We start from the raw sequence: 12,632 nt of genomic DNA, 5'->3' as shown, positions 1-12,632 counted from the left end.
AAAGTGCAAAAGTAAGTACACAACTGTCACCCACAAGAGAAGTATGGCCAAAAAAGCTTTGCCCGGATACAGGAACTTTGAAAGATCAGTGTGGTAGCACTGCATTCCTGGTCAAATCACATGCGATTCTGCAGCAGTACGATTTGAGCCATTTTGTATGGCTCAAATTACACATCAAAATCATGCAGGACCCTTTTCTTTGTGCCACACCAACATCGGATTGCATGGTTGTAAACAATCATGCGATCCTATTCTGCAAATGGCACTGCGTTTTGCGAAACGATTTCAGGGTGTCGTTAAAGCGGAGCTCCTTCCAAAAGGGGAACCTCCTCTTGTTTGTTTCCTACCCCCTCCGTTACCACATTAGGCACCTTTTGAAGGGGGGGGGGGGGGTGATCAGGTATCTGGTTTTTACAGGCAGCCACTCCCATTTTCGGCTGAGTTCACCGCCCTCTTTTCCTTCCCTTGCAGCCGGTCCTTTCACAAAGCACAGCGCACTTTGCACAAAAGGGAATGGGCTGTGAAGCTGTGCCAGTTTCCCTTAGTGGCGATGGTCCACGTGATAGCCGATTGAAAAAGAGTGAGGACACCACTGGATTTCTGGACAGGTAAGTGTCCTAATATTAAAAGTCCTCAGCTACAGTATTTGTAGCTGCTGACTTTTCCTTTTTTTCTGAAGGAGCCTGGAGCTCCTCTTTAACTTACCATACACACACGCAATGGTTTGAATGAATGGGGTGTGATTTTGATGCATTGCGGAAACTTTACAGAATTCAATGTGAATTCCACACCGCATCAGTGTAAACCGGTCTAAGTCTAAAGTGGTTGCAAACTTGCCCCAAGTGGATACACAGAGATGAAACAAACATAAGTTGTACCCGTTTATCTGCAGTCCTATTTTCTACATCTAATCTGACATCACATACACTGTACAGCTAGAAATATGAGCCCTGATAGGAGGGAAGGGATCCCCCTACACCAGGCATGTACAAAGTCCGGCCCGCGGGTCGCTTTAATACGGCCCCACAGATAATTTGAAAAAATCTATTGTTGTGGCCCCTGTGAATCCCCGAGTGCTGCTCTGGACCCCTGGGATCTCTGGATCTTTAAACGCCGCGGGACTGCAACTATGCTTACTTCTTTTACCATTCATTTTATACATCCTCTTATATTTGCTACTGTTTTGAATGACTTATACTCAAAATGATGGTCCATCCTGGTCCGCTGCATCCAATTCCGTTTTTTTCCTGTTACTTGTGAATACACTATTGTTAACACCCACCACCCACCCTCGCCAGCTTTAGATCTTTTGCTCAATATGGCCTTAGACTTAGCCTGATTAGGGAGCACTAAAAAACACGAATGAATCCGGCGCTAGTATGACAGGACCAGTGCCCTCTCTCCATGATAATTGGCATAACACCTGGGGGTCAAGTAGAAGCTGTGTAGGAACAAATCACACCATGAGCAGCTGGCATGATGTAATGTGAACACAGGAGGTCAGCCATTCAGCACAGGCACCTGAAGGAATGAAAACTGTTATCTTATTTGACAAGGTGGAGAAGCAGGGAAGTAGCGTTTTGCATTTCACCTGATCCAATCAGAGAGCACTTTGCATCCGGTGTATGATGGAATAAATAATGCAAACCAATAGTTTCTATTTTTCATCTGAGTTCTATTTAAAATGTCATCTCCCTGTTTTTCTATGGATAACACATAAAACATACGTTTTAATTTATACATTGTATACACTTTTGAGCTCTTGGAACATTGAAATGTTTGTTAGGTTACTGCAGAACTTGTGTTGCTGTCTGTGTACTACAAATTTGGGCTTACTCAACAGAGCAGTGCAAAACGCAGTAAAGATGAGCAATCATTCATAATTTAGCCAATCAATCAGCAAATCAGATTTGTGTTTAGCAAAGTCAAATTAGTGAAAGACGAATTCTGATAGGTGCCTATGGGTTACTAGGCTTTGCCTTAATGAATAAGCATGCCAGAGGAGAACATATCCTTATTGTGTTGAAGAAATCACCCTTGTTATGTTGATCTAATGCTGTCCTGGCATTTGCATTCCCGCAGTCATGTTACAGTGTCAGGCCAGCAATTTATTTTATGTCCGGAACACGAGACAAATTTGTGGTGACATCATTCATCAAAGGATGTAGACGTATGCAAAGCGTGGGCCAGCCATGCGTGTCGGTGAGAATAAATGACTCACACAGATCAAGAGGTTTTGCTTTAGTGTGCACATCCAAAAACCACAGTCTATTAGGAACGTCTCATTGAGCACAATTTCATGATGTCCCGAATTATCTGAGATGCATGTAAATAAATGCACATTATACTGCAGCAATGTATTTTGCAGGGCACATAAGGTTAATGGTGTTTCTCCAACACACAACGTATCTCCCTAGCAGGGAACAGTTTGATAACAGTTCTAGCATAAGCACCAAGCTTCTCCTACAGTGATTAATATCAGTGATTCAGTGTATGCCAGACCCCAGAAGCATCAAAAACAATTGATCTCCCTGTTTCTGATATCTGTTGTTTTCGGGACCTTAGGCAAATCGCTATCTATCTGCTTCTCATGGATCAAAATTTAAAAGCTCAGCAGGACAGACATATCCTGTGTCTGTAAGATTCCAAACAGAGCTGTTCATATTCTTAGGGAAGTAATTATCATATAGATTTATTTTTTTTTTCTTCTTACAAGTTATGGATTGCGGGACAGTTCATCCTACCAGTTAATAATACGGAATCACTACATACATCTACACATGATGAAACCTTAAGAGTCATATACAATATGAACTGATTCCTGTAAATTTTGTTCTCTTTAAGGACTATGGTGTTAATGACTGCCTGGTATCAATTAATATTCACCATAGTCAACCTGTCACAGTGAAATTCTTTTTTCTTTTTTATTACAGCGCACTTAAAATCCTGCTGATCGTGCTTCAGTCTTGCTTAAAGAGTAAATGAATAGCATTAAAATAATTACCTTTACAAGAAATAATGCTGCTAAGAACTGCCTAGGCATTTGGTCACATGATTTCCGGGTGAAGGTGCAATTCCAAACTAATTTTTCCCCTTTAACAGATCACATGACCAAAAGCCTAGAAATTTTCCTATATGGCATGTTTTGGACTGAGCCTACATTAACATTTTGTCAGGAACAAATAAGCATATAAGGCCCTAATAAATCATTGCTATCCATTCCTACAGTGTGCCAGGGATCTTCTCCCTCCACCCGCTGTCACAATTTAAAAAAAAAAAAGTTCTGTGAATGGGAAAACTAGAATTATTGTCAGCTTTTGCGACTGAGGACTTGTAATTCTTAACGAACCTACCAGGGCATTGATGAGCACTATGGGTAGTTTATGGATTCTGTCATTCAGTAACTGCCTGCCTGTATGGAGGTACAGCCTGCAGGAGCCTGAGATTGTGGCCATGATCTGCTGATTGTGGCTGCAATGCTTTACAGGATCCTAATAAAAATAAAAAAATGGTGAATTCTTTTACTGCCATTGATGTTCATGATCTTGTTTATTCCAGATCTGATTGTGACTGCTGCTTGACCTACTGAACTGACTTCCTTGCCTCCCTGTCTGTACCCTTAAAAAAAAGAAAAAATAAAGAATGTAAAAAAAAAAAAAAGAAAAGAAAATTGAATAAATGTAATTTTTTTTTTTTTACCTTCAAAAAGATGTGCTTTTAGGATTTTTATTAAAAAGGTGAACTTATCCTTTAAGACAGAACTCTGGTTTTATTGAAAAATTGTATTTTAAAATAAGGAACTGCTAAAGTCACCAGATATAACTAAAATTTGAGAAAAGGGGAATGTGAGATGTGTGGAAAAAAAAGTTAGTAGCTACTGCAGGTAAACTGCAAATGGTTAAACAGTCAAATAGGTAAACTGTTTTACCTGTCACAGGATTGGTAATACTATTAGATGGTTATGTAAACCAGGCCCCTGGCAGCCAGGCTCCTCGCCTCCCTGCACACTACACTGCATGTATGTTGTAAAAAAAAAAAAAATGGCCCATTCAACTGGACAATGAAAGAGCAGCAGTACATGGATGGGAACGTGACAAAGGACTAACATCCGAAACATGTAGGCTGTTTTAAGTAGGTAATTATTGAGGCTAATAGAAGATGCTTATAGTTTTATTTATTTCGGGTACTTATATAGCGCCGTCAATTTACGCAGCGCTTTACATATACATTGTGCATTTCCATCAGTCCCTGCCTTCAAGGAGCTTACAATCTAAGGTTCCTAACTCACATTCATACATACACATACCAAGGCCAATTTTGTAAATTTTTCTCAGAATAAGAGGTGATGGGAAATCTTACATTGATGAAATCTGTTCCAGGGACAACTGTCTAAGACGCTAATTCCTCTAACTTGGGGAGGCTTCCACAAAATTTCTGATACATCCCCTGGGCAAAAAAGTGAACGGGAATTTCTCCATTGATACACAACAGCAAAAAAAAAAAAAATAACCAGGTATTTTAACCCTTCCCTCAACACTTTTACAAATGTTTTTTTCAATCTCATCCCATTAGATTAAATTTGCATTTAAATCATTAGGCATGGTTACCTCTAAAGCCTGGTTTACAGCTATACGCTTTTCAGAGCGTTTTTAGGTTTTGCAGAAAGGCACTACAGTCCATTTAACATGGTTTCCAATGGGTCATGTTCACATCTGTGCATTTTCTACTAGTGCATTTTTTTAAAATTTTTTCCTGCTGCAGGTTGCGTTTTTAGTTCCATAGACTTCAATAGAAACGCAGTGGAAACACACAAAAAATGCAGTGCTTGAATGTATGATGCTTTTCTGCTGGTTTCTCTTGCAAGACAGCCCACACCTTCCAAAAATGCATAACTCATTAAAACGCATCAAAAATGCACGTGAAACAATGCAAAACACACCCAGAAAACGCATCAATCACAACCTGTATAGATGTGAACCAGGCCTTAAAGCATTCCTTGTGTAAACATCCAAAAGCCCAGAGACTTCCGCTGGGCAATGCCATCTTTGATGTGATGTCAGCTTTACCCACCACTCCTACCCTTCAGCTACACAAGAGATTATGTAGAGTCTCGAGGTGGAGTTTTGCCAGCATATAGGGCAATTAGAGTAATATAGCATATACAGTAATATAGCATATAGAGTAATTAGACACTCCCAGAATAGGAGATGGTTATTATATGGAAGGAGGGAAGGAGCTGTGCAAGGGAATGGACTAGACAAACTTGCAATTATGGTAAGTTCAGTGTTGCATTGCAAGTTAATGAAAATAATTTAGGTAAATAAAAAACACTGCAAGCAGGCATTTTAAAAACTTTTTTGAATTTTTTTCTGTGCTTTTATCTGCAATTCTTTAAGTTGGTTACAGGGTCTCTTTAAGCATTCACAGTACTTGCCTTAAGGCTCGTACACACTTGACGAAAATCGGACAAAATATCCTCCGATTTTTCTCTCTCATGCTCAGCGGTCATAACAGTTTTTAGTTGACAGTGCATAATGTTCACGAAATTTCTCGTCCGATTTTTTTTTGGGACATTTGTTCCTAGACTTCCGGGTCATCAGCAACTTCAGATCATGTGCGGTCTTTCGTATACGATTTTTCACGGACATACTGCATACACATTAAACGAAAATTGGTCGTCTAGGGACGGACGAAAAAAATTTTGGGGTTTGTCCCTCCGTTTTTTTTAGTTGAAAATGTCGGCATCGGCTGCTGAAACTTGTGTCCACACTAACCGAAAATCGTAAGATTTTACCTCGGACGGGAATTTTCGGCAGATTTTCTACTAGTGTGCACCCCACTTTACACTCAGCTTCTGCTCATGACATCTAGCTGTGGGTGTCATCGCAATCCTTCCAGTGAGATCATGGTCAGTGCATGAACATCTTCTCATGAGATTTGTTCCCAGCATCTCGCTGGAAGGACTGTGATTTCACACTCTCCGATGTAGAAATTGGGTAAAAAGTATATATTTATTTTTGCTAAAGGCATGATACATCATTTGGACATGGAGTGGAGGACCTCATGCATTAGGATACTGAGTTTTAATGCATGGTCCTCTTTGCCTTCAGCATGCTTTTTTATATGGTTTTCCACATAGAGGGGGTATGCAGCGGCCTTCACCCCTATTTACTAGCTGAAGCCCTCTTTTGGTTGGGAATTCGATGGCAACTATCTAAGCAGTTATTAATACTAGTAAGGCCAAAAGGTCTATACTTAAAAAATTCTTTATATTATATTTTACAAAACACCATAAAATCTTCAAATATGCAAAAAAAAAAAAAAAAAAACTGAAAAATGACATCACATAGATTAATTTGTGTAAACACATATAGAATTGTCCGTGGTACATATAAAGTTATTTGGAATAATATACCACTGGATGCAAATTTGCAATGTATTTTTTGCATATTTGAAGATTTTATGGTGTTTTCTAAAATAAAATATAAAGTATTTTTTAAGAATAGACCTTTTGGCCTTACTGGTATTAATAACTGCTTAGATAGTTGCCATCAAAGTCCCAACCAAAAGAGGGTTTCAGCTAGGTACTATCTTCAGTATGCTAGTCCATCTAAAGCAAACTTTAAATCTGTTGGGCAACAGGTTTAAAACCTGTATAGTGCACAAAAAAAAAAAAAATTTTCTTATACCTTTTGGTTAGCTGTATATAAAACTGCATACCTTAAGATTGTTGTTCTTGGTGTTAAGCTGCTGCTCAAGCTGTGATATTTGAGTGGCAGAGTTTTCTCGAAGTTTAGTAAGACTGGCCTGTAACCTCTGTACATCTTCCACAAGCTGGGCAATTTCCCTCTCCTTTGCTGTAAGTTCAACCTCCATATTGGAGCGTGCCGTGCCCTCCAGCGTCTGCTCCTGTGTAAAGGTAAGTATGCATTCAGAGTTGCCACCAAATAAATACCAGTACAACAAACTATGCCAAATATGCAGCATGCGCTCACAAATATTAAAGAACTTTCATGTATGTTTTTATGCATCACAACTTTCCAAACTGTTAAACATTTATGCGACTCCTTTCATAGAAATAGATTAATTCAATCAATATTAATTTCTCTAAATTGCAGGGCAAATTTTATTGTTCAAAAATCTAACTGAGTGCAGGAAAGCCGAAGGTGGCCAACGCAGACAATTGGCTAAGGCTAAAGAATAAACATAGCGGTAACCAGCTAATAAGATGAAAGTGTTAAAAATAAAACTTTATTACATAACAGGCTTTAGGGTGGAATGTCAGATTATTGCACATAATGCATATATTCACTGACTTCATACATAACTCACATAGCGGTAAGCTTAGACGTAATGTGTGCATAACAGAGCCATACTCTTCACTGCAAGGTGCTGCATTGATTTAATGTGCTGCCAAGTGCGGTTTTGAAATAGGAAGCTGCTGAAGTGACTTATGTGACAAATAAAACTACTATAGGCAAAACTTTTTATTTTTTTGTCATGTTGAAAGAGTGAAGGAGAGTTATAATCCCTGTCAGTTTTTTTTCCCATCTTTGTTTCATTGAGGAGATTTACCTTCACTTCCTGTTCTAAGTGGGATGAAATTCCTGCAAATCAAGGAACTACATTGGGGCCCCATATGTAACCAGAACTGGTGTCCCAATTATAGAAGATTTCTATTACTGATCTGGGGACAGCCCAAAATTTGGGATTTTCAATGCTTATATTATTGATGATCAAGGTAAACAGGACAAATAGAGAGTGACTCTCCCTAACAGGGGGCAACATAAAACTGCAAAGTTCAGAAAATAAAGTTGATTTATTAAAGCAATTTAGTGAAAAATAAATTCATATTGGCTGACAAGGCATTCCACATGCTCCCATTGCTCTTTGTCTTAGGACTTATTCACACCACATCAGTAAAGTTGAGTTGAGCTGTGTTGATCTTCAAAGATCAATGCATACTCAACTGCAAGACACAAAGAAAACATCTAAATAAGATATTTCTATTTATCTTATCTTTTTATTAAACACCCTTACATGAAAGGGCTAAAGTTGCAAGTATGCTGTGTGCATCAATAGAAACACACAGCCCCATAGCCTAGGATGGCAGGGCTTTCACCTGCTCCCTTCGTCTCTAACAGACTGACTCCAGATTGCACTATTCACTTTTAAGGCCCCTTTCACACAGGCAGACCGTTCAGATCCACCTGTCCATTTTTTTGGCGGATCCGAACAGATGCCCCATGCATCTCTATGGGGCATTGGATGTCAGCGGAGACATGTCTGCTGACATCCGATCTGATCCGTCAAACCCTATTTTCCATCCGTCCAGCGGATCGTGTCAGATGGGATCGGATGAGAACGGACAGATGATTCGTTCCCATCCGATTCCCCATAGAGAACAACGGGACCTGACAGCTCTGTCTCCGCACACAGCATGGAGACAGAGCAGCCCTCCACCTGCTCAGCGGGGGATCGGCGGATTGATCCCCCGCTGAGAAAAAACAGAGTCCGCTGATGGACTCCCCTGTTTGAAAGGGGCCTTACTCTTTCCTGTGAGGACTGAAAGTAGGAGCCAGCATCTAAACTACAGATGCTGGAATAAGAACTTTAACAAATGGTTTCATAGGGATTTTTTTATTTTATTGTGCTCAGTGTGTTAGGCTAAAAGCCACTGAGTTTATTACTGATTTCATTTAAACACAATAAGGAAGAATTAGAACATCAATTGTATAACCACTGATGTGTGCCCACTGGGGAGAATTCTCATTGCTTCCTATTCAGGGTGTCAGAATGTCAGAGTCCGGAAGCAATGGGCTATTACCAATACCAACTGAGGCAGAGACCCGGAACAAAAAATATTTTTGCAGTTAAATATGAAAGTGTTAGAACATCTGTCACATCGGATTGTCTTCCTAGCCTCGTGACAACTTTTCCCCCCCATTTCTTCAACTGGTGTCATATGGACAGGAAGTGAGGGGAACTCCACCAAGTGGGGACAAAGTCAGTATTAAAAGCTAGACAGAGATTCTAAACCTTAAACGCATTATTTAAACTAAGCTTTGCAATAAAAAAAAAGTTTTGTTTGAAATTGGGTTTTAAATATTAGGTTTTGAGGCTAGGAGTACCAATACTGTAGCATTATGAGCACTGTGACTAAGGCTGGGTACACATGGGCTGACATTCAGTCAGTGTGTACAGCTATCTTTCTGACGCATTTCAGAGCTTTCAGATTTTTCCCCAGGAAGCTCTAAAATGTGTAGCCCACAGGACAACCCACATGATATCACTTCTGCACCTGCTCTCCTGTGCAGTACAGAATGGTTACTGGCACTTCCTGATTTATTTCCAGCAGTCCTGAGCCTTTCACACAGGCCCTGGTGGTTGCACTAGCAGGAGGAGACATTAGTGGGGTTTGACAGCGGTATTCTTGTGGAGATATGCCTTTTATCTTTTAACCCAGTGAGTTGCAAATTATATTTTTAAAAAAGTGGATGATTTTAATGCTACACTTAGAGGGCGCCCTTTTTGTTCCATTGCAGAAGCAGCTTTCTACTCTACTGTATTTTTATGGGCTTGTGCTGCTTGCCCTATTAGTGCCAATATTGTCTTGGATTTTTATGCTTGCCTGTACTTCCATTGAGTAGATTTCCCTTCGTCCGCCCTGATGATGAAAAAAGGAAAAAAAAAAAAAAAAAAAAAGAGTGCGAGTTGTCACCAAGACAGAAAGAGCTAAAATAAACCTTTGAGATGTCATAATCTTCACCCACTCTGCTAAGTAAATGTGCTTCTATTGCAGTCTCTGTTCCCATCAGAGATATTCTATCAGTACCTATCTTTGTGACACCCTGTTATGGGGACAGGAAGCGAGGGTAAATCTCCCAAACAAGGGCACAGGCAAAAAAAATATCCTACTCTTCTCCCCTTTGCGAAATAAATCATAAAAAAGCATTGGCATCGACATGAAAGCATATTTTGTAGAAGATTAGGAATATGTGCACAGAATAATGAATTGTGTTACTCACAGTATCGGGCGGTTTCTGCGTCTGTGGGGCATGCTGTAGAGATTTGTTGAGTGATGAGAGCTGTTCCTTTAAGGCCTCTGCCTCTCTCTGCGCCACCTCTGCTCTCTGAAGGGAGGAAGAAAATAAAAAAGGTGAAGAGAGAAATACATTCATTTTAACAACTGACAATTAATCTCAGAACATTCATCAATTCATGCCCGACTGACTATAATTGATTTTCCTAAACACTCAACCTAATAAATGTTAGGAGGGGGGAAAGAGAAAAAAAATCATGGAAAGTGATGGATTTTTATTTTAAACAGTACAAGGAAGAAATAATTGAGCGATTATGACAGTAATTTAACGCTAGAAGCAAGGAATCCCCTGCTGCTGTTAATGCTGCAGCCCACTGAATTTATCAGGCTGAATAAATATGAGGAGAAATGGAATCTTTTTTATTCAATTTATTTCTATACTCACGCCGAGAATGATTTCATTTTAGAATTACTCGTGGGAATGACTCATAGAGGGAGACACGGTTGGAACCTTTTAATCTGGTGGGGACGGAATTTCCGTATCAGATTTGGACATCCTGCAACTGGTGGTGAGGGGGTTAAAGGGATTTTGTAAGGCTATAAATATCTGGAGTTGCCTTTGCAGACTTGCTTTTGAAGGCTTTTTTTGCATTTCTGATCCTGGCTTTACCACGTAGTGAATTACTGGTCCAGAATAAGAATTTACATTTTAGGTATCCTAACACCGGAGGTGCATATCCTTGATGGTGGTTAGTAATTCACCAAATCAAGTGTTATTAAACCCAAAAGTGATATAGAAGTATAAGGCCTCATGCACACTGGACGTTTTTACAGCGGCTGTTTTTGGCATCAGACGTTTTTTTCAGCAGCCAGTAAACTCCCCAGCATGTTATCCTATGTGTCCATGCACACATAGGCTGTTATCAGCAGTTTTTGGCAGGAAAAAAACCCAGAACTAGCGGGTTTTGAGAGGAGTTTTTCAGCTGTAAAAACGCTCTAACTCTGATAAAAGCTGAAAAACGCTAAAAAAAAAACACCAAAAAACGTGGCTATTCTGCGTTTATGAATGTTTTTTTTAAGCCATAAGCTTTTGTGGGAGTATAGTTTTGCTAAAAAAAAAGCTAAAAAATGCTACAGCTAAAAAAACGCTACTGCAAATAAGCTGAAAAACTCCTTCTACAGCTACAGTTTTCTACTGACATTTTGATAGCATCCAGTGTGCATGAGGACCATGGCAAGCTGGGTCAGGCCCTTACACTTCGGATTTCTTAGGCACACCAACAGAGGGACCCCGCTCCCATAAATCCCAGCTCTGCTTCTGTCCGATTGCTACCTTTTCATGTTCCATTACCTCCTGTTAAATTTTCTATTGTAATAAATGCATAAACCCAATCTCCCAAACAAGGGCACAGACAAAAAAAAAGTCATAATGACATACAGCATAATACAGACAGGCATACAATAATACAGTCCAAGATGTAACAGAAACTGAGGTTGGAAGAAGGATGATACCCCCAAAACCTACAATTTTTTGCAAGACAGTTATCATCAACTTTAAATGAAAAGAAGTAAATTTATTATTTTTTAATAAGCCAACGTGTTGACAAAGTATGATTGTGTACCTATGAAAAGAATACATTTTCTATAAAATGACATCTTCCCAAACAGGATTTTAGAGCAACTGTACAGATAGTATCATATTGTTTTTAGGCTCCAGGGTTAAGGGACATGTTTTGTAGCTCAGATTTATTCAGGAAACAAAACGGAGTATTCAACTCTCCATGGTCTTCACTTTGCTACCTGTCAGCTAAAGTTTTAGAAGCTTCCTTTAATGACGATAAAAGGGAGGGACCTCATTTTATAATACATAGAGATTTAAAAAAATTAAAAGCAAAGTTTGAGTTTTTTAAAAAAAATGAACATTCATACTCACCTAGGTGGATGCAGCATCTGTCCCCCACTGGCTGTAAGACTGAGAACTGAGCAATCAAACACCCCTGATCGCTTAGTTCTCGTTCGTCAGGCTGCAGAGAGCTGGTGACTGTCAATTATCAACCTTCTGCTCTGCCACTTCAGCACTCACTGGAGCACTGGGCTGTGGAGGGGGGCAGGAGCAGCTGGCTCAGGCTCTCAGCATCTTACCCCTAACGCAGGTAGTTAGACACTATAGCTGGTTCCTGTGTTCTTGACCTATAGCTGACCTCTTTCCTATAAGGCAAGCAGGCCCACCGGTACCCGATTGCCCCCAGGAAAGTAGATATACAAGAGGAGAACCCCCCTAAATGGGACTATATCGGATGCCAACTCAATATGTTTTTCAAAATTTTATTTAAACATATAAAGTAGTTTTAACATGCCATACAATAAATAGCATAAATAAAAAAATTGTAAATTTAAAAATGTCGACTGTATATGGTTGCAATATAGGTGTGACAGACTGGAGGAACCTGTAGGTCTGGTTCTGAAGATTGCCCCCAGGATTTATACACAATGCTATAGAGCCTGGCTACCACGCCAGGGCAGGTGGGAACCGATCACAGCAAACGGGCACATGCAGTTGGCAGACAGGCAGAGTGGTTTTATGACAGTC

At 39.8% G+C, this 12,632-nt stretch overlaps 1 protein-coding gene across 2 annotated transcripts in view; it reads right to left on the bottom strand.

The window, feature by feature from the left end:
- CUX1 (cut like homeobox 1) overlaps positions 1-12,632 on the bottom strand; it is a 615,616-nt gene that overhangs the window by 233,792 nt on the left and 369,192 nt on the right. For both annotated transcript variants that reach the window (XM_082244943.1, XM_082244942.1), the window contains exons 10-11: positions 10,029-10,133; positions 6,721-6,909 (exon numbers count right to left, since the gene is read on the bottom strand). In XM_082244943.1, the coding sequence (XP_082101069.1) occupies positions 6,721-6,909; positions 10,029-10,133 (294 nt within the window). The remainder of the gene's footprint in view (positions 1-6,720; positions 6,910-10,028; positions 10,134-12,632) is intronic.

Source organism: Pelophylax lessonae (genome assembly GCF_965119305.1).
Source record: "Pelophylax lessonae genome assembly, chromosome: 2".
In the NCBI taxonomy this organism is placed as follows: Eukaryota; Metazoa; Chordata; class Amphibia; order Anura; family Ranidae; genus Pelophylax; species Pelophylax lessonae.
The sequence above is the reverse complement of the archived record's forward strand: the minus strand, read 5'-3'. Positions and strand labels throughout refer to the sequence as shown.